Source organism: Oncorhynchus mykiss, chromosome 26 (assembly GCF_057628025.1).
Source record: "Oncorhynchus mykiss isolate SJ-2025 chromosome 26, ASM5762802v1, whole genome shotgun sequence".
Lineage (NCBI taxonomy): Eukaryota > Metazoa > Chordata > Actinopteri > Salmoniformes > Salmonidae > Oncorhynchus > Oncorhynchus mykiss.
Genome location: NC_143047.1, coordinates 7303740 through 7330645, shown reverse-complemented (window position 1 = coordinate 7330645; position 26906 = coordinate 7303740). Strand labels below are relative to the sequence as shown.

Sequence of the window (26906 nt, the reverse complement as noted above, 5' to 3'; positions counted from 1 at the left end):
GATATTTGAAGCAACATCTCAAGACGTCAGTCAGGAAGTTAAAGCGTGGTCGCAAATGGGTCTTCCAAATGGACAATGACCCCAAGCATACTTCCAAAGTTGTGGCAAAATGGCATAATTAAGGACAACAAAGTCAAGGCACTGGAGTGGCCATCACAACGGCCTGACCTCAAACCCATAGAAAATTTGTGGGCAGACCTGAGAAAGCATGTGCGAGCAAAGAGGCCTACAAACCTGACTCAGTTACAACAGCTCTGTCAGAAGGAATGGGCCAAAATTCACCCAACTTATTGTGGGAAGCTTGTGGAAGGCTACCTGAAACGTTTGACCCAAGTTAAAAAATGTCAAGGCAATGCTACCAAATACTAATTGAGTGTATGGAAACTTCTCACCCACTGGGAATGTGATGAAAGAAATAAAAGCTGAAATAAATCATTCTCTCTACTATTATTCTGACATTTCACATTCTTAAAATAAAGTGGTGATCCTAACTGACCTAAGACATACATTTTTTACTCTGATTAAATGGCAGTAATTGTTAAACTGAGTTTAAATGTATTTGGCTAAGGTGTATGTAAACTTCCGGCTTCAACTGCACATCTCCTAATTAATCATGTGGAAATTGAGCAAGTTGAGGTGACCTAACTGTTTAGAGTAATGCTGGACTGTAAACTGTCATGGTCAAAACATATTGAAACAACAGTAGCTAAGATGGCGAGAAGTCTGTCCATAATAAAGCGCTACTCTGCCTTCTTAACAACACTATAAACAAGACAGGTCCTACAGGCCCTGGTTTTCTTCGCACCTGGGCTACTGTTCATTCGTGTGGTCAGGTGCCACAAAGAGGGACTTCGGAAAATTGCAGTTGGCTCAGAACAGGGCAGCACTGCTGGCCCTTAATAGTACACAGAGAGCTAACATTAATGACATGCATGTCAATCTCATGGCAGAGAGATTGACTTCATCATTACTTGTTTTTGTAAGAGCTGTCTGTTTTAAAATACTAGCACACAGCTCGGACACCTTTGCATGCCCAACAAGACATGCCACCAGAAGTCTCTTCACAGTCCCCAAGTTCAGAACAGACTATGGGAGGCGCACAGTACGACATAGGGCCATAACTACATGGAACTCTATTCCACATCAGGTAACTGATGCAAGCACTAGAATCAGATTTTCAAAGCAGGTAAAAATACACCTTATGGAACAGCGGGGACTGTGAAGTAACACAAACAAAGGCACAGACACATGCATACACACACATGATAACATACGCAAAATACACATCTATACACACCCACATGGATTTCTGCATTGTAGATATGTGGTAGTGGCGTGTGGGCTCGAGGTCACACACTTAATATGCTGTGACTTCTGTAATGATTGTAATGTTTTTAAAATATGTATAACTGCCTTAATTTTGCCTGGACCCAGGAAGAGTAGAGTAGCTAATGGAGTTCCATAATAAACACAACAACAAAAAATAAATTACAGGTAAAAAAAAAAAATTAAAAAAAATCCATGTACACACACCCTCATCAGCCTCCTGCAGCTTAAGTACTTGTAATTACAAAAAGCTGGCGCTTGGGCACCAAGACATAGTCGTTTGGATAGATTAACGCAAATGTGTTTGGTAATTAGCGTTGCCTTGTTAATTTAAATGACACGGGCGTATTTATGAGCGCAGATGAAATCCTATTAATAATGAATTTAAAAAACAGCTGGAAGCATGTTAGTGTAGCTGTCTTCGCCAGGCAGCACATTAACACAGAATAGAAATATGACTTAATTATGTTTTCCTTCCCTCTTTTGTTTTCGTTTTCATGCTCATTTGTTTTTAATGCGGAGCGATGTTTTTAGCTAAATATTTTGTTGGCTTTTGTTTGACGCTTAATGTTTTTGCTTCGAAGCCTCCTATTTCTTTTGAGGTGTGCTTATATTCTATTGTGTGTCAGTTTCAATATATTTTGAAGAGCATCTGCTTATAATTGATTCGTGTCATTTGAGGTCTACCCATCCTATACACCATCCATAGGTCGACCGTCTATTGTACCCAGGTCTGTGTGGTGGTCCAGGTTATTTGGCATACAGCTCACTTTGATATGATGACACTTAGATCAACAATGTCCTTTTTATGCAAATGAAGCAGTGCTGTTTCATCCATTGCCTTGAACACAAGAAAGGGATGTGCAGTTGATACAAGCTAGATAGACATCATTTCTCTCTCAATCGTTTGTGTTGATAAATGCTGTGATGTAGTTACTATTGTCAAGTGTTTTTATATAATTGTAAGGCAAGAGAAAGAAGTTAAGAAATGTGGTATACAAGCTAATTGTGAAATGTTTTATTAACACACATTTTCAATAAGTGCTCAAAATGCTCTATATTTGAAGAAAAGAAAACTAACACACACAAACTATTACAAGGAATTCATTCTCCATCTTCCACCATTCCCATGTTCCCCAGCCCTTTTCCTTTCGGCCCGAAGTTCTTGGCGTAGCAAACTGCGAAGACAGAGGGAAGAAACCAACTAAGAAATAATGAAACACCGAAAGATACAATACTGAGCTCCTGGTGACTGAGAGTCACTGAGTTTCTAGCAATGGAGGCTCCTCGGAGTAGGAAGGGGAGGACCATCATCCTCAGTGAATTTCATAAAAATTAAGATAGTGAAACATTTAAAGTTTTAATTTTTTAGATAAAACTCTAAATAGAGTGGGGAGAACAAGTATTTGATACACTGCCGATTTTGCAGGTTTTCCTACTTACAAAGTATGTAGAGGTCTGTAATTTCTATCATAGGTACACTTAAACTGTGAGAGACAGAATCTAAAACAAAAATCCAGAAAATCACATTGTATGATTTTTAAGTAATTCATTTGCATTTTATTGCATGACATAAGTATTTGATACATCAGAAAAGCAGAACTTAATATTTGGTACAGAAACCTTTGTTTGCAATTACAGAGATCATACGTTTCCTGTAGTTCTTGACCAGGACTTTCAGCTCCCTCCATAGATGTTCTATTGGGTTCAGGTCTGGAGACTGGCTAGGCCACTCCAGGATCTTGAGATGCTTCTAACGGAGCCACTCCTTAGTTGCCCTGGCTGTATGTTTCGGACCCAGCCACGACCCATCTTCAATGCTCTTACTGAGGGAAGGAGGTTGTTGGCCAAGATCTCGCAATACATGGCCCCATCCATCCTCGCCTCAATACGGTATAGTCATCCCGTCCCCTTTGCAAAAAAGCATCCCCAAAGAGTGATGTCTCCACCTCCATGCTTCACGGTTGGGATGGTTTTCTTGGGGTTGTACTCATCCTTCTTCCTCCAAACACGGCGAGTGGAGTTTAGACCAAAAAGCTCTATTTTTGTCTCATCAGACTACATGACCTTCTCCCATTCCTCCTCTGGATCATCCAGATGGTCATTGGCAAACTTCAGACGGGCCTGGACATGCGCTGGCTTGAGCAGGGGGACCTTGCGTGCGCTGCAGGATTATAATCCATGACGGCGTAGGGTGTTACTAATGGTTTTCTTTGAGACTGTAGGCCCAGCTCTCTTCAGGTCATTGACCAGGTCCTGCCGTGTAGTTCTGGGCTGATCCCTCACCTTCCTCATGATCATTGATACCCCACGAGGTGAGATCTTGCATGGAGCCCCAGACCGAGGGTGATTGACCGTCATCTTGAACTTCTTCCATTTTATAATAATTGCGCCAACAGTTGTTGCCTTCTCACCAAGCTGCTTGCCTATTGTCCTGTAGCCCATCCCAGCCTTATGCAGGTCTACAATTTTACCCCTGATGTCCTTACACAGCTCTCTGGTCTTGGCCATTGTGGAGAGGTTGGAGTCTGTTTGATTGAGTATATGGACAGGTGTCTTTTATACAGGTAACAAGTTCAAACAGGTGCAGTTAATAACGATAATGAGTGGAGAACAGGAGGGCTTCTTAAAGAAAAACTAACAGGTCTGTGAGAGCCGGAATTCTTACTGGTTGGTAGGTGATCAAATACTTATGCCATGCATTAAAATGCACATGAATTGCTTAAAAATCATACAATTTGATTTTCTGGATTTTTGGATTCCGTCACTCACAGTTGAAATGTACCTATGATAAAAATTACAGACCTCTACATGCTTTGTAAGTAGGGAAACCTGCAAAATCGGCAGTGTATCAAATACTTGTTCTCCCCACTGTATATACACATCACTAAATAATTTATTAAAAGACATTGTTTTGCAATGAAAGCCTGCAGTAGCCTCAACAACACTCTGTAGGGTAGCACCATGGTGTAGCCGGAGGACAGCTAGTTTCTGTCCTCCTCTGGGTACATTGACTTTAACACAAAACCTAGGAAGCTCATGGTTCTCATCCCCTTCTATGGACTTACACAGTAATTATGACAACTTCCGGAGGACGTCCTCCAACCTATCTTGCAGCATACTCTGACTTTTTCTCCACCCAGTCAAAGGATCAGAGAATGAATCTAGTACTGAAAGCATAAGCTACAGATAGCTAGCACTGCGGTGCATAAAATGTGAGTAGTTGATTCAAAGAGAGAGAAAGACAATAGTTGAACAGTTTTGAACAAATGTATTTATTTAAAAATGAAGAAGCAAGAGAAAGAGAGAACTATATTTAGTTGTGTTTTTTTTTTACTTAGCTAGCAGATGCAGCTAGCTAGTTTAGCCTACTCAAACAGAGAGGGATGCTATGTTAACTAGCTGGCTATGGCTAACCAACACTGGAACTCTTTCAAATCAAGGTAAGCTTTTGGTTTTAATAATTTACTGCTGCCGGTGTAACTGCTATACTGCTTGCTGCTGACTACACTGTAGTGCATGATTGTAGCGGGTTTATTAACGTATTCGTTCTAGATATGTTGACTATGACATTAATATGGTGACAACGATGTCGGCTGTGTGTTGTGGTTAGCGGTTATCATATGAAGAACGTTTTTTTTTTGTTTGTTCACTGATGTGTTGTGCACTAAAGTCCACAAGCGAAGGGAAAAGGTGAGAGGAGGAGAGCTCGTAGATATGAGAAGGAATTACAATGAGCAAAGTGATCATGCTGTTTGTATGTGGCTGCTATGAAAGTGAACTGTGTTTGTGTTAGATCAGGGGTGTATTCATTCCACCGATTCTGTAAGCATATCTGAATTTGTCCAAAAGAAACTTGTTTGCAACTGTTGGTCTAATGATTACACCCTAGATCAGCTAGATGCAGGCAAGAGTGATTAAGGCGGTATTGAATGTGTCAATGTCTGCCACCGTGATTACTCAAATTTCTCTTGACCTGTGCACCTACGTTGTAAACTTTTTAATTCATAGGCTAGGTTGTAGCAACCGTATGATGGGTATAAGGAAAATTTGAGCATCATGTAGTAGCCTAAACATATCGATGTTACATTGAGCTGGGTGAATGGAATATGAAGGACAGTCATCCAATATGCAGTACTATAAATAAGGCCACACTCATTCAAATAAATAAGGCCATGCTCTCGCTCCCTCATCTTAGCCACTAGATTCTACTGAAGCCTGACTGTATCATTGATCAAAGGGAGCTCTCTATGGCAGGCTAGCTATGTGGTCTTTACAGCGCTTAAATGGTGGGAGCTTGTTTGGTCCTGTGTGTATGTACCTTTACAGTAGAGTTCCCCATCCTTGTCTGTCACTGTGGTAGACTCCAGGCTCTTCCCACACAGCAAACAGCGGAAGCAGGTTTTATGCCAAGGCTGCAACAAGAAACACATACACCCCATCTATCAGAGTTAGGTGATCGTTGTATTGTTGTGGACTAAAGGGTGCAAGCAAGGCTTATATAGAGGACTCTTACCTTTCCTGCCCCCATGATCTTCTCTGCTGCGTAGACAGCCTTCGAACATCTTTGGCAGCGATCTGAACTTCCAAACCTATGTGCAAACTTACTGGAGTTGGAGTTTGTGGATGTGGGGCGAGGCTTTGAGCTTCATAATGAAGAGGAAAGGATAAATGACAATAAATATCTGAAGAGACACAGACGAACATCCATATTTACAATTAAAATGTTTCCTTGGTAACATTTACAAGTCTGGGAAGCTTTTTATGAAAGCTGTATTCGTTTCCTTGGTAACATTTAAAGTCTGGGAAGCTTTTTTATGAAAGCTGCATTCGTTTCCTTGGTAACATTTAAAGTCTGGGAAGCTTTTTATGAAAGCTGCATTCGTGTGTCTCTTTGACACTGGAAATATGACTGATGTATGTTTTCATTGATATTTAACTACAGCAGTGTCTTGGACATCTCCACGTTTTTAATGAAGTCGCTTATTCAACGTTAGTTGTGTCAAGTCCTGAAATTGGTTGTTCAGATGTGAAAGAGAGAGGAGTAGAGGTGGGGGTGGGTGGGGGGGAGGGGGGGTCAGAGAGAATAACGAGAGGGACCTACTCTTGAGATTGCATGTCCAGGTTATGGCCAGGGGGGTCTGAGCTTAGGGCTCCAGCTCCCTGGCCGTACCCGTAGCCTTTTGGCCCATACTTCTTGCCGTAGCAGGACTTGCAGTAGATCTCTGACTCATGCGCTGCGACTGTTGTACTGTCCAGTCCTTTCCTGCAGGCCACTGGGGTGAAGAGAAAACCAAACCAACACATTGACTCACTGTCCATACTTAGCCACAGTTAACAGGAGAAAGAATGTTGTGGCCGTGACAGCTATGGACAAACTTTCGTCAGTTTTGTCAGGTTGGACAGCAAAAACTCTTAAGTATTCTGTTCCTTTATTTTAATACCAAAATATATTTTTTTCATGCCCAGATACCTATTAAGCAACTATATCAGGCTGTGGATAATGGCATTATTCATATTACTCGGCCGCAGAAGCATGTGCCTGGGGTCTAGCAATGGTCCCACCCAGGTCAATCAACACACCCCTTTCAGCTGTCCCTGGTCAGGGTCTATTTCTGAAGACTACAGTCTGGAGGGGTTGTGTAGGACCAGTGGTGCAAAGTACTTAAGTAAAAATACTTTCAAGTACTACTTGAGTAGTTTTTAGGGGGATCTTTACTTTACTATTTATCATTTTGACAACTTTCTCTTTTATTGTACTACATTCCTAAATGTATTTTTTACTTCATACATTTTCCTTGACACCCACAAGTACTCGTTCCATTTGAATGCTTAGCAGGACAGGAAAATGGTCCAATTCACACACATCAACGGGAAACCATCCCTGGTCATCCCTACTGCCTCTGATCTGGCGTACTCACTAAACACACATGATTCATTTATAAATTATGTTGCAATGTTGGTGTGCCTCTGGCTATTATTATTATTATTATTTATTTTTTATTTTATTTTAAATGTTTCTGTCTGGTTTGCTTAACACAAGGAATTTGAAAGGATTTATACTTTTAGTAATGACATTTACTTTTGATACTTAAGTATATTTTAAACCAAATCCTTTTAGACTTTTACTCAAGTAGATTGTTACTGGGTGACTTTTACTTGAGTCATTTTCTATTAAGGTATCTTTACTTTTACTCAAGTATGACAATTGGGTTATTTTTCCACCACTGTGTAGGGCAGAGGCTTGTAGTGGACAAACAGATTCTCCCATTTGCCAGCCCCAGCAGATGGAGAAGCAGATCCCTCCTCAATTGCAGATAATTACAAAGGCCTTTTAGTGCTCCCAGTGGTGCTATCTACCTATTGGCAGCCCCCAGTTCAAAGCCCAGGACCAGCCATTCATGGGTAATTAGGTGAGATTGAAACGTGTTACTTGAGATGGGCATTTTAGGTGGTCCATTTTGTGTTCCCCGATAGGGTCTCCACCTCCACCCTCTCTTTGCTGCTACCGTTATCGCTAAGATACAACCTGCAAAAGCTAAGAGGCTCTCTGTGTAAGAGGTGTCCGGATTCAGGGCTCAAATCGTAGAGTAAAAAGTCATCTTAAAAACACCAGAACCCTGTTAGACTGGCTGGCTTTAATTACGGTTGCCTACGGAGTGAAGGGTTTTCTGGTTGTTTGGTTGACCAGGCAGAAGTAAACAGACAACCTCAAAGCCAAACAAAAGAAGAGGATTATTGTTTGTGCTAATGAAGGGTGGGACAGGGCTAGTCTTCTGAACTGCAATAAGATGCTTATCTTCAATGGCCACTGTATAACTGTAAACAGAAGCCAGAAGCCAGAAGCCAGAAGCCAGCTTGTCCAAATCTTCTCAACTTTGTATTCCTGTGTTTGCTATCATTTAAAATTGCCAATTTGGGTGCAATCAATTACCTTAATTTCTCTGAGTTCCAACAATTCCAACATAATGTTTCAGGGATGCCAATATTTCCTGTTTCTAACTACTACAGAAGCAATTTTAGAACAATATGAGATGGTAGGTGTCATGGGTTGCTGAAATGACATGTAACGACTCTTTAAGCAGATCCTGGTTTTATGAATAAGTAAGCAGAGTTTATTACCAGTCTTGGTGTCATCAGTTTGTCTTCTCTGTCAGTCTAGGCCTACATGGTGTGTGACTGAGGATAACTCACTGCAGATGAAGCAGGTCTTGTGGAAGCTCCTCCCATTGCATTGGATCTCCTCAGCGTGGTACACAGTCTTTTCACAGGCCGCACACTTGGCCCCGCCGCCCCAGTTTGGCATACTTGTCTCTGGGTGAGAGTCTGCATCGAGAGGGGTGTTTAGATGGAGGAATAGATGGCTGCAGATTGAATCTACTCTGGGGTGGCCTCAAGACCATCAGTGTATTTCTGACTTATCCTGACATAGTGGTCAATAAATAAGCATATGGGAAGATGTTTAGGGGTGGATGTGCTGTCATCGGGGTTTGGGGGGTCTTCCCGCTCTGCTGATGAGAATTGTTATCTACTCAGGAGTAGTAAAGCCCTAAAGCACTAATTTGGTGGAAAATAATTTTTTCCCAAAATATTATTTAAAAATAATGTTATTTTAATACTGATTTATGCAGCCCTAATTCCTGCTGTTATGCATGCGTTGCAATAGGTTCAGACTACATTATATAGAGAATTTTTTTTTTAACGTAAATGTCTACATTTGGATTCTCTTTGATGATACCCATCGTAGTATAGTGACAGTGATGTTGTCGAGCCTGTTCTTCTAGCAGAGATAAGGTATCTCAGCCAGTCCTGACTCCCCTCTATTGTCACCCATTCATTTCAGAGGTAGTCCGTCACATCATAGGGCTGGTATGTGGTGATAAGACTCCAGGAATAGAGCCCATTTGGACCATGGAAGAACACATGCCAGTATCCACCCTGGACCGCTTGACGCAGCCTGGTCACTAACACTTACCTCACATGGAAATTTCCAACATCCAGTGAGTCGCGATGGATGAATTCAAATCATGTTTATGCAATTCAACTTAGAGATAGCTTGATCAAGTTCAACATCAGTCTCATCCATGGACCCTTGGACCAAATATTCTAAAAGTATGGCACTGATTGGACACTGGCCAGTATATGATATCGGTTTTACTGTTAATACAGCCGGTCCCAGTTAATTACATTTCTATTCCACGTTGGATCAAAGTAATTTCATTGAAATGACGTGGAAACGTTGATTCAACCAGTGTGCGGTTACATTTATCAATATCAAACATGTCACTCACAAATAATAAACATTTGACTACTATACCTGCACAAGTCTGGATGTATCAGCATCAATCTCTCTTCCCCCTCAGTTCAGTCTCAAATCTTGAGTGCGACCGCCCCAACACCACCGAGGGGAGTCCTTAAATACAGCCCATCTCTCTCATCCCCCAGAGTTTAATGGTGACGCTCAAATTAAAACATCCTCCTAAAATAACTTCGGACAAACACTCGAGACCTACAGTAGTCCCCCCACCCCACCTCGAACACAGGCCACAGAGACCCCTGGCCCTGAGCTGAGGCCCCGGAGATTTCACCATTTGTCCTGGTCTTACACAAGCATGATTGATAAGAGATTTCCCGAAACTTCTGGGTGACAGTAGCCGAGCGGAATTGTCTGGCTGATGGTAACTGGAATGGATTCTGGGTGACAGTAGCCAAGTGGAATTGTCTGGCTGATGGTAACTGGAATGGATTCTGGGTGACAGTAGCCGAGCGGAATTGTCTGGCTGATGGTAACTGGAATGGATTCTGGGTGACAGTAGCCGAGCGGAATTGTCTGGCTGATGGTAACTGGAATGGCACATGATCTTAGAGGGGTGTCTACACAGAACAAAATAGATGTTGACGGGTTTGTGTTTTTAATTGAAGGCATGTACTGTATTTACTGTTGGATATGAAACCACCTTGATCATATTCATACTCTAGACTAATGCTATAGGACACCAACATATCGTTGACCATGTATTCATACTCTAGACTAATGCTATAGGACACCAACATATCGGTGACCATGTATTCATACTCTAGACTAATGCTATAGGACACCAACATATCGTTGACCATGTATTCATACTCTAGACTAATGCTATAGGACACCAACATATCGTTGACCATGTATTCATACTCTAGACTAATGCTATAGGACACCAACATATCGTTGACCATGTATTCATACTCTAGACTAATGCTATAGGACACCAACATATCGTTGACCATGTATTCATACTCTAGACTAATGCTATAGGACACCAACATATCGGTGACCATGTATTCATACTCTAGACTAATGCTATAGGACACCAACATATCGTTGACCATGTATTCATACTCTAGACTAATGCTATAGGACACCAACATATCGTTGACCATGTATTCATACTCTAGACTAATGCTATAGGACACCAACATATCGTTGACCATGTATTCATACTCTAGACTAATGCTATAGGACACCAACATATCGTTGACCATGTATTCATACTCTAGACTAATGCTATAGGACACCAACATATCGTTGACCATGTATTCATTTTCTAGACTAATGCTATAGGACACCAACATATCGTTGACCATGTATTCATACTCTAGACTAATGCTATAGGACACCAACATATCGTTGACCATGTATTCATACTCTAGACTAATGCTATAGGACACCAACATATCGTTGACCATGTATTCATACTCTAGACTAATGCTATAGGACACCAACATATCGTTGACCATGTATTCATACTCTAGACTAATGCTATAGGACACCAACATATCGTTGACCATGTATTCATACTCTAGACTAATGCTATAGGACACCAACATATCGTTGACCATGTATTCATACTCTAGACTAATGCTATAGGACACCAACATATCGTTGACCATGTATTCATACTCTAGACTAATGCTATAGGACACCAACATATCGTTGACCATGTATTCATACTCTAGACTAATGCTATAGGACACCAACATATCGGTGACCATGTATTCATACTCTAGACTAATGCTATAGGACACCAACATATCGTTGACCATGTATTCATACTCTAGACTAATGCTATAGGACACCAACATATCGTTGACCATGTATTCATACTCTAGACTAATGCTATAGGACACCAACATATCGTTGACCATGTATTCATACTCTAGACTAATGCTATAGGACACCAACATATCGTTGACCATGTATTCATACTCTAGACTAATGCTATAGGACACCAACATATCGTTGACCATGTATTCATACTCTAGACTAATGCTATAGGACACCAACATATCGTTGACCATGTATTCATACTCTAGACTAATGCTATAGGACACCAACATATCGTTGACCATGTATTCATACTCTAGACTAATGCTATAGGACACCAACATATCGTTGACCATGTATTCATACTCTAGACTAATGCTATAGGACACCAACATATCGGTGACCATGTATTCATACTCTAGACTAATGCTATAGGACACCAACATATCGTTGACCATGTATTCATACTCTAGACTAATGCTATAGGACACCAACATATCGTTGACCATGTATTCATACTCTAGACTAATGCTATAGGACACCAACATATCGTTGACCATGTATTCATACTCTAGACTAATGCTATAGGACACCAACATATCGTTGACCATGTATTCATACTCTAGACTAATGCTATAGGACACCAACATATCGTTGACCATGTATTCATACTCTAGACTAATGCTATAGGACACCAACATATCGTTGACCATGTATTCATACTCTAGACTAATGCTATAGGACACCAACATATCGTTGACCATGTATTCATACTCTAGACTAATGCTATAGGACACCAACATATCGTTGACCATGTATTCATACTCTAGACTAATGCTATAGGACACCAACATATCGGTGACCATGTATTCATACTCTAGACTAATGCTATAGGACACCAACATATCGTTGACCATGTATTCATACTCTAGACTAATGCTATAGGACACCAACATATCGTTGACCATGTATTCATACTCTAGACTAATGCTATAGGACACCAACATATCGTTGACCATGTATTCATACTCTAGACTAATGCTATAGGACACCAACATATCGTTGACCATGTATTCATACTCTAGACTAATGCTATAGGACACCAACATATCGTTGACCATGTATTCATACTCTAGACTAATGCTATAGGACACCAACATATCGTTGACCATGTATTCATACTCTAGACTAATGCTATAGGACACCAACATATCGTTGACCATGTATTCATACTCTAGACTAATGCTATAGGACACCAACATATCGTTGACCATGTATTCATACTCTAGACTAATGCTATAGGACACCAACATATCGTTGACCATGTATTCATACTCTAGACTAATGCTATAGGACACCAACATATCGTTGACCATGTATTCATACTCTAGACTAATGCTATAGGACACCAACATATCGTTGACCATGTATTCATCAACCGAGGGAGACAGTAAAGAATACATGAACAGAACCCGGTTTAAAAATATGTTTATTTACCATTTTATATACAAAGGACATCTGAGCTGAATTTAATGCTTAAAGTCCATTTCTTATACATTAAGATTCCATTTCAATTACGTGATTTGCCTAAGGTAGGACGCCATCGCATACAGTTGAATCACATACAATCCAGCTTTTTAAGGGTAACAGTTAATTAACATGTACAACGTGCAAAATTGTTTTCTTGCCAATTTGACACATACAAAAACAGTTCATCGACAATACTTTTCAAAAAGAAAATTCTCTTTCAGTCATTAAAGTCCCGCTGTCACATATTAATGTCATCCCGGTGAACGGAGGTTAAGTTGTTGTTCTTCTTCTTCTCTATGGCACGTTGATGATGTAAATGGGACTTCAATACAACTTCTCTTTGAGAAATGTTGAAATACTCAGCCAGCATATTAGATTTTGGCAAACAAACCCTTCAAAACCAAAATAAGACAGACCGTTTCACTATTTAGTATTTAGACACAGAAAACACCCCTCACCAGTTTAATACCTACTGGTGATCCCTAATCTTAAATCCATACATAAACCAGTATCAAAAGTATGCTGTAGTATTACACAGTAATATCCGGCATATTGTGTCTCAAAGCCCCAGGGTTAAGAGTATTTACCATGGCTGGTCTCTCCATCAGAGTTATATTTGGAGCTGACGGTGACACGCAGCTGTTTCTGCATGGAGTTCACATACTTTGTCTTTCCCCCTGTAGAAATGGAATAAACCAGGGCTTCCGAAACTCGGTCCCCCGGCACCCCAAAGGGAGCACGTTTTGGTTTTTGTCCTAGCACCACACAGCCGATTCAAATAATCATCAAGCTTTGATCATTGGAGTCAGCTGTGTAGTGCAAAACCCAAAACGCGCTCCCCTTGGGGTCCTGAGGCCGAGTTTGGGAAACACTGGAATAACCCATGGACTAGTTTTGGATTAAATCATTTGGAGACATCACATACCCTAAAACATAAAAATCAAAATCACTCAACCTACAGTACACCTTAACAATATGACAGTCAGACCATAGAAAACCATGCAGACATGCACAGACACACACACACACACACGTTGTGTAGCAGCATAGTCTTTAGGTGTCCTCAGTGGTGACTTCCAGCTTCCTCTGAGGGATGTAAACGGTTTTAGCGCCCGCCGGCGCCGTGTGTCCATGGCTGGTGGTTACCACGGTAGCCAGCGGGGAGAGGGAGACAGGGGTGTGGAAGAAACTGTGCTGGGTGAGGGCTGTACCTTTGGGCGTGGTCACCTGAAGAGGAGGAGAGATAGACAACGACAGAAGTTAGCAGAGAAGTCAGTTAGCAGATGTTTGCAATCAACATCACACCTCGTTTATATAATCAGTGAGGCTATTTACACAAGCACTGAACCAGCAGCACACCATTATCAATTAGGGAGGGGTTTGACTGACTGTATGTGTGTTAAGCTTGGGGTTTGAGGCTGTGTGTGTGTATGTATGCTGTATGTGTGTTAAGCTTGGGGTTTGAGGCTGTGTGTGCGTATGTATGCTGTATGTGTGACCCAGTGTTTGTGTAACAGTGTTTGTGTGGATGTACAGTGCCGTGCGAAAGTATTCGGCCCCCTTGAACTTTGCGACCTTTTGCCACATTTCAGGCTTCAAACATAAAGATATAAAACTGTATTTTTTTGTGAAGAATCAACAACAAGTGGGACACAATCATGAAGTGGAACGACATTTATTGGATATTTCAAACTTTTTGAACAAATCAAAAACTGAAAAATTGGGCGTGCAAAATTATTCAGCCCCCTTAAGTTAATACTTTGTAGCGCCACCTTTTGCTGCGATTACAGCTGTAAGTCGCTTGGGGTATGTCTCTATCAGTTTTGCACATCGAGAGACTGACATTTTTTCCCATTCCTCCTTGCAAAACAGCTCGAGCTCAGTGAGGTTGGATGGAGAGCATTTGTGAACAGCAGTTTTCAGTTCTTTCCACAGATTCGATTGGATTCAGGTCTGGACTTTGACTTGGCCATTCTAACACCTGGATATGTTTATTTTTGAACCATTCCATTGTAGATTTTGCTTTATGTTTTGGATCATTGTCTTGTTGGAAGACAAATCTCCGTCCCAGTCTCAGGTCTTTTGCAGACTCCATCAGGTTTTCTTCCAGAATGGTCCTGTATTTGGCTCCATCCATCTTCCCATCAATTTTAACCATCTTCCCTGTCCCTGCTGAAGAAAAGCAGGCCCAAACCATGATGCTGCCACCACCATGTTTGACAGTGGGTATGGTGTGTTCAGGGTGATGAGCTGTGTTGCTTTTACACCAAACATAACGTTTTGCATTGTTGCCAAAAAGTTCAATTTTGGTTTCATCTGACCAGAGCACCTTCTTCCACATGTTTGGTGTGTCTCCCAGGTGGCTTGTGGCAAACTTTAAACGACACTTTTTATGGATATCTTTAAGAAATGGCTTTCTTGCCACTCTTCCATAAAGGTCAGATTTGTGCAATATACGACTGATTGTAGTCCTATGGACAGAGTCTCCCACCTCAGCTGTAGATCTCTGCAGTTCATCCAGAGTGATCATGGGCCTCTTGGCTGCATCTCTGATCAGTCTTCTCCTTGTATGAGCTGAAAGTTTAGAGGGACGGCCAGGTCTTGGTAGATTTGCAGTGGTCTGATACTCCTTCCATTTCAATATTATCGCTTGCACAGTGCTCCTTGGGATGTTTAAAGCTTGGGAAATCTTTTTGTATCCAAATCCGGCTTTAAACCTCTTCACAACAGTATCTCGGACCTGCCTGGTGTGTTCCTTGTTCTTCATGATGCTCTCTGCGCTTTTGACGGACCTCTGAGACTATCACAGTGCAGGTGCATTTATACGGAGACTTGATTACACACAGGTGGATTGTATTTCTCATCATTAGTCATTTAGGTCAACATTGGATCATTCAGAGATCCTCACTGAACTTCTGGAGAGAGTTTGCTGCACTGAAAGTAAAGGAGCTGAATAATTTTGCACACCCAATTTTCAGTTTTTGATTTGTTAGAAAAGTTTGAAATATCCAATAAATGTCGTTCCACTTCATGATTGTGTCCCACTTGTTGTTGATTCTTCACAAAAAAATACAGTTTTATATCTTTATGTTTGAAGCCTGAAATATGGCAAAAGGTCGCAAAGTTCAAGGGGGCCGAATCCTTTCGCAAGGCACTGTATGTATGAAAGTATGCCTCTCACCTGCTGTAGGCGAATTAGCGTGAGTGGTTGCCCGTCCGGGCCAGTCATCTGGTGTTGGACTGGCACGGGGGACATGGGCTTAACGAAGACCATGCTGCCCCTCTGATGCAGGCCCAGGTGGGGAGGCAGGGGCACGGAGCTGGGGTGCTCCGGGGTTTGGGCAGTGCCAGGGCTGCAAGCGGGTACAGAGCCAGGCCCAGGGATGAGGCCCAGGTTTTGCAGGGTAAAGTTGAGAATGGCAGGGCTGGGGCTGTGGAAGCGGTGCACCTGGGCAGAGAAGGGCGAGGCAGGGGGAGGCCTGTGGAGGGAGAGGCTGGTGGGGGTCAACTCCTGGATCGGGGGAGGTCTAGAGCCTGGGAAGGAGAGAGGGGGAAGACATGTTAATTAGTCATCTGATACAGTATGCTTTACTCAAAGACATAGTTCAAATTTGCGTTAGCGTGTGTACGGACTGCAAATAAATGTTAAAGGTGTGTATACCTGCAGTGGGTGTGTGGTAGATGTAGGTGGGTGTGGAGGCTTTGCTGCTCTCGGGGTTGTGGATGTCTTTGTAGCTGAAGGGGGACTGCTGGGAGATGGGGATCAGGTAGCCAGTGGGGATCAGAGTCTGGAACACACACAGAGAGAGTCATTAACACAGCATTATGGATGTAACGATTCACCGATATGCATCGGTCCCAGATTCAAATGCTTAAGAACAAACGTGCGTCGGTACGCAGACTGCAAACCTATCCGAATGTAGCATGCATTGGTCAGAAAAATCTATTCAAACGTTACAAATCACTGGTTCATAATTGTTGGGGGCTCTTTATACCTCCCGAAAATCTCTTCTGTTTTGTGTTGAACTGCATGTAACTGACATTGATCGACAAGTCATTTTGCATGCCGAACAACTCCCGGCAATATCAGTAGCCTAGTCAAACGTTCTTCACGTGCTGGGTCACTTGCAAATCTCTGTGGCACCTTCAGCATTGAAATACTAAAATGGCTTGCGTGATATTAAGATTGTGACAACCTATGTGATTTGCTAGGTTATTGTTACCGGTAAACGGTAAACTACCAGAGACAACTCTCACCTGGCTTTTCCTGCTGAAAGGGGAGTACAATAGATGTCATTTGGATTGTTCAGGTTCACCATCGGCAATAGTTTTGGTAGATTTGCTTTTAACAATCAGTATGCCAAACATTAGGAACACCTTCCAAATAGAGAGTTGCTTGGGGGTGAAATACATTCCTAAGTTATGAAATGTAGTCATTGGCTATGTCATAGCTAATTTGTAAACAATATATATTGATACATTCCCTGACTTAGATCAGTTAGGGTCACCACTTTATTTGAAGAGAAATGTCAGAATAGTAGAAAATTATTAATTTCAGCTTTTATTTCTTTCATCACATTCCCAGTGGGCCAAAAGTTTACATACACTCAATTAGTATTTGGTAGAATTGCCTTTAAAATGGTTGACCTAAGTTAAACAATGTAGGTAGCCTTCCACAAGCTTCCCACAATAAGTTGGGTGAATTTTGGCCCATTCTGCCTGACAGAGCTGGTGTAACTGAGGCAAGTTTGTAGGCCTCCTTGCTCACACACTTTTTCAGTTCTGCCCACAAATGTTCTATAGGATTGAGGTCAAGGCTTTGTGATGGTCACTCCAATACCTTGACGGTGTTGTCCTTAAAGCCATTTTTTTTCACAACTTTGGAAGTATGCTTGGGGTAATTGTCCATTTGGAAGACCCATTTGCGACCAAGCTTTAACTTCCTGACTGATGTCTTGAAAGGTTGCTTCAAAATATCCACAATTTTCAATTCCTCATGATGCCATCTATTTTGTGAAGTGCACCAGTCCCTCCTGCAGCAAAGCACCCCCACAACATGATGCTGCCACCCCAGTGCTTCACGGTTGGATTGGTGGTTTTCAGCTTGCAAGCATCCCCCTTTCACCTCCAAACATAACGATGGTCATTATGTCCAAATAGTTCTATTTTTGTTTCATCAGACCAGAGGACATTTCTCCAAAAAGTACAATCTTTCTCCCCATGTGCAGTTGCAAACCGTAGTCTGGCTTTTTATGGCGGTTTTGGAGCAGTGGCTTCTTCCTTACTAAGCGGCCTTTCAGGTTATGTCGATATAGGACTTGGTTTACTGTGGATTTAGATACTTTTGTACCCGTTTCCACCAGCATTTTCACAAGGTCCTTTGCTGCTGTTCTGGGATTGATTTGCACTTTTCGCACCAATGTTCATTTATCTCTAAGAGACAGAACGCGTCTCTTTCCTGAGCAGTATGACAGCTGCGTGGTCCCATGGTGTTTATACTTGCGTACTATTGTTTGTACAGATGAACGTGGTACCTTCAGGCATTTGGAAATTTCTTCCAAGGATGAACCAGACTTGTGGAGGTCTACATTTTTTTTTCTGAGGTCTTGGCTGATTTCTTTTGATTTTCCCATGATGTCAAGCAAAGAGGCACTGAGTTTGAAGGTAGGCCTAGAAATACATCCACAGGTACACCTCCAATTGACTCAAATCATGTCAATTAGTCTATCAGAAGCTTCTAAAGCCATGACATAATTTTCTGGAATTTTCCAAGCTGTTTAAAAACATTCAATTTAGCATATGTAAACTTCTGACCCACTGGAATTGTGATGCAGTGAATTATAAGTGAAATAATCTGTCTGTAAACAATTGTTGGAAAAGTGACTTGTGTCATGCACAAAGTAGATGTCCTAACCGACTTGCCAAAACCATAGTTTGTAGACAAGAAATTTGTGGAGTGGTTGAAAAACAAGTTAATGACTCCAACCTAAGTAAGTGTATGTATACTTCTGACTTGAACTGTACACACACTCACACTGCACTGAAACACAAAACCGACACACACACACACATACACACACCGACAACACAAACACTCATTATATTCTGCTGCTACTCTGTTCTTCATTTTACTCTTATTATTATTATTATTATTATTATTATTATGATTATTATTATTATTATTATTATTTATCCTGATGCCTAGTCACTTTACCCTGCCTTCATGTACATATCTCAATTACCTCATACCCCTGCACATTGATCTGGTACCCTCTGTATAGCTCCATTCTTGTGCATTTTATTTCTCGTGTTACTAGTTTTAAACTTTGCATCGTTGGGAAGGGCTCGTAAGCAAGCATTTCACGGTAAAGACTACACCCGGTGTATTCGGCGCAGGTGACAAATATATACACTGCTCAAAAAATAAAGAGAACACTAAAATAACACATCCTAGATCTGAATGAATGAAATATTCGTATTAAATACTTTTTTCTTTACATAGTTGAATGTGCTGACAACAAAAAACCCTCAAATTATCAATGGAAATCAAATTTATCAACCCACGGAGGTCTGGATTTGGAGTCACACTCAAAATTAAAAAGTGGAAAACCACAATACAGTCTGATCCAACTTTGATGTAATGTCCTTAAAACAAGTCAAAATGAGGCTCAGTAGTGTGTGTGGTCTCCACGTGCCTGTATGACCTCCCTACAACGCCTGGGTATACTCCTGATGAGATGGCGGCTGGTCTCCTGAGGGATCTCCTCCCAGACCTGGACTAAAGCATCCGCCAACTCCTGGACAGTCTGTTGGTGGATGGAGCGAGACATGATGTCCCAGATGTGCTCAATTGGATTCAGGTCTGGGGAATGGTCAGGCCAGTCCATAGCATCAATGCCTTCCTCTTGCAGGAACTGCTGACACACTCCAGCCACATGAGGTCTAGCAATGTCTTGCATTAGGAGGAACCCAGGGCCAACCGCACCAGCATATGGTCTCACAAGGGGTTTGAGGATCTCATCTCGGTACCTAATGGCAGTCAGGCTACCTCTGGCGAGCACATGGAGGGCTGTGCGGCCCCCCAAAGAAATGCCACACCATGACTGACCCACCGCCAAATCGGTCATGCTGGAGGATGTTGCAGGCAGCAGAACGTTCTCCACAGCGTCTCCAGACTCACGTCTGTCACATGTGCTCAATGTGAACCTGATTTCATCTGTGAAGAGCACAGGGGTGCCAGTGGCGAATTTGCCCATCTTGGTGTTCTCTGGCAAATGCCAAACGTCCTGCACGGTGTTGGGCTGTAAGCACAACCCCCACCTGTGGGCGTCGGGCCCTCATACTACCCTCATGGAGTCTGTTTCTGACCGTTTGAGCAGACACATGCATATTTGTGGCCTGCTGGAGGTCATTTTGCAGGGCTCTGGCAGTGCTCCTCCTTGCACAAAGGCGGAGGTAGCGGTCCTGCTGCTGGGTTGTTGCCCTCCTACGGCCTCCTACACGTCTCCTGATCTACTGGCCTGTCTCCTGGTACCGCCTCCATGCTCTGGACACTACGCTGACAGACACAGCAAACCTTCATGCCACATCTCGCATTGATGTTCCATCCTGGATGAGCTGCACTACCTGAGCCACTTGTGTGGGTTGTAGACTCCATCTCATGCTACCACTAGAGTGAAAGCACCGCCAGCATTCAAAAGTGACCAAACCATCAGCCAGGAAGCATAGCAACTGAGAAGTGGTCTGTGGTCCCACCTGCAGAACCACTCCTTTATTGGGGGCGTCTTGCTAATTGCCTATAATTTCCACCTGTTGTCTATTCCATTTGCACAACAGCATGTGAAATGTATTGTCAATCAGTGTTGCTTCCTAAGTGGACAGTTTGATTTCACAGAAGTGTGATTGACTTGGAGTTACATTGTGTTGTTTAAGTGTTCCCTTTATTTTTTTGAGCAGTGTATATTTTTTATTATATGAATGTGTTCATGCAACAAAAGGTTGTGCATAGAATCGTTCCCTAATCAAACCGAATCGCACAGAATCATTTCAAACTAAAACGTATCTGACATGTATCATCCAAAGATACTATTCACACACAGCATCTAAAGCCAAGTGTTTTCGGTTAACACCAGTATCGGTCTTTTAGCTATGTGTGTGTGTGTCGTTTTACTTTGTGTATATGTCTTGTGTGTTTACCTCTGTGTGTAGGTGGTGGGGGGTCAGTGGAACAGCTCTGACCGGCGTGAGCCCTGCCTCGCTGTCTGAGGTCGCGACCTTCTCCTCCAGGAAGGTCTCCAGGTTCTGCTCCAGTGTCTGATTGGCTGTGGCGGCCACGGAGCTCCCAGGTGTGTTGACAAACTCAGGGTCCAGGTGGAGGGCTCGAGGCGAGGGACGGTTGGAGAGGAGTCCCCCGCGACGCGCCTTCAGACGAGCCTGGAGGATCTCACACAGCTTAGGAGACGTGTCCTGGAGGAGAGGAGAGAAAGAGGTGGGTTAGCTTCGTATGACCTTTGCTATTACTATTTAACATGCTTCTTTATTTGTATGACATTGCCAAAGTTCTCTGCTAGTGACATGTCACCTCACATTCTGGTCAAAGTAGGTACAACTGAGCTGCGCAGAGGTATCGTGTAAAGAACAGGTCTTACCCTGGTGCTGGGGTCAATCCTTTTGGCCTTGGAGGGGCTTTCCTCGGAGGGTCTCTTTGAACACACACGTTTTAGTAACGAGGGGCTGCTGGTTGGCAGGTTGTTCGTAGCAGGCGAGTGGCCGTGCACTGTGGCATCACTCGGGCTCCGCCCCGTCTTATCCTCGAAGGTCATGGAGCGCACAGCGAGGCTGGTTGGCTGAGGCCTGGTTAGGGGGTGTGGCCTGAAGGAGTGGTGCATGTAGATGGCGTAGGGTCCACCTCCCTGGAGTTGGGGCAGCAGCACAGGGATGAGGGGTGAACACTGGGTAGGGTGGAAGGACATTGCCCCAGTAGGTTGGGGGGTGAACTGTGCCTGTGGGGTGAGGTGGACAGTGCTGGCACGGGGTTCTGTGGGTGTTAATACTGGTGGCTGGGGAGCTCCTGGCTTTTTAGCAGCTTTCTGTTCATGATTTGGCACTGGCTCAGTCACAGTAACTGCAGGCTTAGGTGTCCTGTCAACAACCCTTGAACAAGACAAGACTCATTGTAACATCTGACGGTCTGAGTTGATGTTAACAAGGAACTGTAGAATACTTCTGGTTTATTTAGAAGACTAAAGGATACGATACTGCAATGAGAATCAGGCAGCACTTACTTGTTTGATTGCTGGTCAAGCTGGATCTTACAGATTGCCGCTAGTTGGGCCATTTTGGTGGGAAAGAACTCGCTGCTCGAGGAATCATCTGAAAAAAAAAACCAGACGCTAATCTAGACACCCAAAGCTCACTTAAAAACATCTGAACACTACATCTCCCAGACTCTAATGTCTAGATATCTCCCAGGACTTACTCTTGACAGGGCTGGTGGGGGCCGAGTTGATCTTGCGTCGGTCTTCCTGGATGCTCTTGGCCAGTTTGATGAGGGAGGGGTGGCGGGTGAAGCTGTGTTTGCTCCCCGGAGAGGAAAATAGATTTTTGGCACAGTTGTCTATGGAGGTACGAGACTCAAGTGTCCTCTTGGCAGTGGCTGTAGTGGCAGCGGTCTCTATGTTTGAATTGAAACAAAAGACAAGATTTAGTCTGGTGAACTGGGAGAGGCAGGTTGGACACCATTACAGATTAAAATGGTTCTGACTTAAAGCTCATATAAACCACTAGGTTGTATAGCAAAGGTTCAGCATAGCTTCAATGGCACAGGGTACTTCTATATAATGTAGAAATTGAGGACATGTGATGCCTATAAAAAGCCTTGTGATAGTGTTATTATGTATGGTAACCCCTTCAAGTGAAGTATTATTGGGAAGACTGTTCTGATAAGTACTTACCCTTCACACTGGGGAAGTCCTCAGGGCCGGTCCATTCAAAGGCTGGCTTCCTCCCTCTTTCCTCTGTCACGTGGACCTTCTCTATCAGCTTCAGGCTCCGCAGCACGTTGGCTATATCATACAGCCTGCGGACCTTAGCTGCAAACACACACACATTCAAACATTAGACTCATCACCAGATAAAGACCGTACGGTCTTAACACACTTGGTTGGAGCATCTCGGTGTGCAGAATCGTACTTATTGCGCCAACTACACACTCAACTTTTAACCATAAAGATTGTGTGTCCAAGCTAGAAACGTGCTGAAAGAACACAGGATGTGCCAGAGGCGTGAAGGACTGCTTTGCCCACATGGACTCAACACTCACTCTTGAACTTGCTCTTGTCCTGATCAGCCACCTGGTCCTCTCCAATGAGGATCCTGGCAGCCACCTCCAAACTGACCACCCGAGGCGTGGACACCAGGAACAACATGACAAACTTCTGGCTCATCACCCTCAGAGACTTGTCCTTCCTGCTGTTCACCGAGGCTGGAGAGAACACAGGTGAATAATAGCAAGGTTATTATATAGCCAAGACCATGGTCACTCCGTTCAGCCCACTAAAACAAGAACTATATACAGGGAAAACCTTTTCTTCTACAAAAGCCTTGCAGTACAGGACCAATCATGCTACATATTACGAACGATTGTATTAATAGCTCGTAATCAAACAAGGTTCATCCTGGCCTCTCACCTGCTTTAAACTCCACCCCAGGAAGCTCCACAAAGAACATCTCCTTCTGGCCCCCTCCTCCTCCCCCCACTTCCCCCACCTCCTCATTCTCCTTCTCGTCGCCGTCCGAGTCAAACTCCCTCTCCAGGCTGCGCTGGCGGATCTGTTGCATCTGTTGCCCGTAGCGGTGCTCCTCGCCCACCTGCCGCAACTTGGCCAAGGTCTGTGGCAGGTTAGCGCGTCCGTGCCATGTGTAGCGATTCTTTGCTAGCCGGCTGACAATGTGCAGGCTCTCCAGCACATTCATGATGTCATAGATGCGCCTGCGCTCCACGTCTGTTCGGACAGAGAAGAGTGAATGCGAGTTGAATAAACAGGAGTAAAGTGGTCTTGTTTGTATACGGCCTGTCTATAGTTTGTAACTGCTTATTTACAGCATCAGCATATTGGCCTAAGCTTAGGAAATACATGCTGTAGTTATTGCATTCTTCAAAAAACTACATTTGAAAATGTAAGGGTAATATAGCTTGATTATTCTGAGAAAAAAAATGAAATGGGAATTAAAGACAATGGAGAGAGAGAGAAGTAAAACAGGACGTACTAAGCTCTGCAGCAACATCATCCAGACTGATGTCGTTGTTGAGTGCAGGGTTGGGGTAATCGGGGTAGCGGGCAAGGAACTTGTGACAGAGCAAACCCAGACTCTTCTCTTTTCTGCTGATCTGTTTCTCCCCTTCCTCTCCAAGCTCAGGGTCCTATGGGTGAAAAGGAAATAGATCAAACAGTTTCTACATTTCTAAGGTCTTAGCTGCAGACTCATTCCTGTGTGTGTGTGTGTATTATTTTACCATGGCATCCCCTCCCTCAGGGTCCATACACAGCTCTTTCTCTCTGTTCCTGATCTCAGGGCTGGCAGCGCTGATCAGCATTTTCAAATTGGAGGTTGGAGTCCAAGGCTCACTAGGTCCAGTTTCCTTTCCTTTAGTTGGGGTCGTAAGGGGTCCCATGTTGGATTGAATCTCTGTTAGCACAGTGCCTTGGGGAGATACTTTCCTTGGTGTTGTTGTCAGTGCTTGTGGCTCTGCAAAGACATTACCCTGTTGGACAAAGTAATTCAATAGCAGAATATTTAAGGATGTCATGGTTTGAGTTAGTTTATGTAACAGTCAGTCAAATGCCCTTGAACATACCTTAAACAGAATCTGCTATACAGCACATGAACTACTATATAAACACTAAGATAGTAACCTGGATTTTTTTTAAACAACAGAAACATGTAAGTTAGCTAGCAATTACTAACCTTGTGATTAGAGGTGGTGGTTTGTGTTTTATGGCTCAGATTCTGTGATTCGGGTAAAGTGCTCGACATTTTCCACCTAAATTTCAATCAAACACAGGATGTAAGACTGATATTGACTAACAACAACAAAAAAGCAGTGTCTAGCTAGTTAGACTAATAACAGTTAACATTAGCAAGCGGATCAATGTATTTGATTCACTTAAAGTTTCACAAAATGTTCTAGGTTTTAGTTCCCGTTTCTTAACCGCATTACATGTATTCGGCATTAACATACACTAATGATATAGCTAGCAGCTACGCCTCTAATTCAAAATCACATTTACCAAATAATACCGTTCCTCTTGTTCGACTACCTACACGAATCTTAAAAATCGAATCGAACCAAAAATATCACAGTTAATGCTTGGCGGTAAATGACATGCACTCTATCGAATGAGCAAGCGAAACGGTTTCAACGAACACGCCTATTTGCGACAAGCAACCAGTAAGAATGAAGCGGGAGATGACCCCAAGGAAATTCGGACCGTCCCGCGCAGGTAAATTTAAAATAAAAAAAATCTTGGCGCGGAAGTTCGACACATTCCAAATGACACAACCCGGAACATTGAAATGTGAAACGCACGGATAACTTGTGATATTTGACATAACTTCTAGTGCACGAAAGCAAGCCCGCATGAATAAACGAGTGTATTTTTTTTCTTTGCGTTTGAAGTTAATAAATGCTGGCAGAATAAAATTGTATCGCTTTCCAACTCGTTTGTTAGCCAGCTAATGAGCTATTGCGCGGGTTAATGTCACCGCCGCACCGGTTTCTAATCAGCTGGCTCGCTAGCTACGTCTTCAAAAACCACTACATTTTTTTTGCTAGCTACAAGTAACACATACGCGCCTTAATACTTCACAAGAGGTGTATTAAATATGATAGAAACTACAAATGCACATGCATTTTACATGAGATCCCATGCAATATGGATAGCAATAGCTAGCTGACCAGCAAGCCACGTACAGTAATGCGTGGGTTAACTCTGACTCCCAACAAATGGTGTAAAGTACAGTAGCTATCTAGCTAAAGGTGAGATCTGACTGACGATCAGTCCCATAAAGAGCATTGAAGACCACAAATATACGTAGTTACTTACCCTATAGCACTGGTTACATTTGTGCACCTCTCATTCTTGTTCGCATCCCCTTGAAAAGTCAAGCAGCTAAAGGCATCGGTAATAAGTGTGCTTGGCTCCTAATCCTAATTATCTGGAAACATTTAGAAATGTTATAAATGTCCCCATGCAAATTCGTAACCAGGCGGTCAGCTAATTCACATTAAAGGTATAAAACGAGAGACAAAATTACTTTTGTCTTGTAGTTATACCCAAGTGAGTAAAATACGTTTATTTCAGGACCATTTCATTTGTCCCGCCTAGTTTCACGCATTCAGCACTTTCGCCACCCGATAGAGCCAACCTCCTTGTGCAACTACTCACAGGGCGGGGATGCCTGATATCTTGCCAGAAAAAACTAAATTACACTTTGTGCAATATTTTGCTAACGTTAAATGTGTCTACATCTATTTCAACAGCTTCCCATAGTTGATTTTTCTCAAAATTTTGGCGAAGAAGAAAAAACGACTATACAGCAGAGGTGGCTGTTGGGAGGAGCTATTTTGCAGGACAGGCTCATAATAATAGCTGGAAAGTTTTTCTGGAACTTAGTAACCATATCGGTGTAGCCATTCTGTAAAATCTTACCGTATCATGCAAACTACATGCATACTAGCACAGACGGTAACATGTTGTTTCAATTTGTTGGAGATAAAAAATAAATGAAATACAAGTAAAAGTATACCATACATATTTCTCCACAAAATACTCAAACTTATTTCAACAATGTCATTTTGAACGATTCATTGGGATTGGTGTTTTATTTTGTGCGTCGACTTTGCACAGATTTGCTCTAGGCATGAGACATTCGATACAATGTCGCTAGATGGCCCCAAAAT

The 26906-nt window shown here is 42.7% G+C and overlaps 2 protein-coding genes across 4 annotated transcripts; both read right to left on the bottom strand.

Annotated features, from left to right (window-relative positions):
- Positions 1-2329: 2329 nt before the first annotated feature.
- csrp3 (cysteine and glycine rich protein 3) lies at positions 2330-9783 on the bottom strand. Of its 2 annotated transcripts, XM_021585754.3 has the most exons (6): positions 9644-9783; positions 8521-8652; positions 6431-6602; positions 5843-5972; positions 5648-5741; positions 2330-2504 (listed from the first exon to the last, which is right to left on the bottom strand). In XM_021585754.3, exons 2-6 carry the CDS (start codon positions 8630-8632, stop codon positions 2431-2433), a joined length of 582 nt encoding a protein of 193 aa, XP_021441429.1. In that variant the 5' UTR covers positions 8633-8652; positions 9644-9783; the 3' UTR covers positions 2330-2430. The 2 variants fall into 2 exon arrangements, with proteins under 2 accessions (XP_021441429.1, XP_090077911.1); XM_090221785.1 differs by lacking the exon at positions 8521-8652 and having other exon boundaries at positions 9644-9782.
- A 3101-nt stretch (positions 9784-12884) lies between these two features.
- On the bottom strand, positions 12885-26385 carry LOC110506289 (transcription factor E2F8). Of its 2 annotated transcripts, none has more exons than XM_021585751.3 (14): positions 26050-26385; positions 24911-24986; positions 24459-24707; positions 24212-24365; positions 23632-23946; positions 23265-23426; positions 22897-23034; positions 22422-22616; positions 22228-22315; positions 21592-22096; positions 21140-21409; positions 16605-16731; positions 16125-16477; positions 12885-14170 (listed from the first exon to the last, which is right to left on the bottom strand). In XM_021585751.3, the coding sequence occupies exons 2-14, from the start codon at positions 24977-24979 to the stop codon at positions 13997-13999; spliced, it is 2799 nt and encodes a 932-aa protein (XP_021441426.3). In that variant the 5' UTR covers positions 24980-24986; positions 26050-26385; the 3' UTR covers positions 12885-13996. The 2 variants fall into 2 exon arrangements, with proteins under 2 accessions (XP_021441426.3, XP_021441427.3); XM_021585752.3 differs by lacking the exon at positions 26050-26385 and adding an exon at positions 25234-25922.
- Between the last annotated feature and the right edge of the window lie 521 nt (positions 26386-26906).

Bases quoted from the DNA above. Each gene is read 5' to 3' on its own strand.
- csrp3 (XM_021585754.3), bottom strand. From the start codon at position 8,632: ATGCCAAACTGGGGCGGCGGGGCCAAGTGTGCGGCCTGTGAAAAGACT. The intron at 5,973-6,430 runs GTAGGTCCCTCT...TTCATTATGAAG, and splicing joins CTGGACATGCAATCTCAAGA to CTCAAAGCCTCGCCCCACAT. The intron at 2,505-5,647 runs GTACATACACAC...CTGTCTTCGCAG, and splicing joins TGGGGAACTCTACTGTAAAG to TTTGCTACGCCAAGAACTTC.
- LOC110506289 (XM_021585751.3), bottom strand. From the start codon at position 24,979: ATGTCGAGCACTTTACCCGAATCACAGAATCTGAGCCATAAAACACAA. The intron at 23,947-24,211 runs GTACGTCCTGTT...CTGTCCGAACAG, and splicing joins TGATGTTGCTGCAGAGCTTA to ACGTGGAGCGCAGGCGCATC. The intron at 23,427-23,631 runs GTGAGAGGCCAG...TGTTCTCTCCAG, and splicing joins TGGGGTGGAGTTTAAAGCAG to CCTCGGTGAACAGCAGGAAG.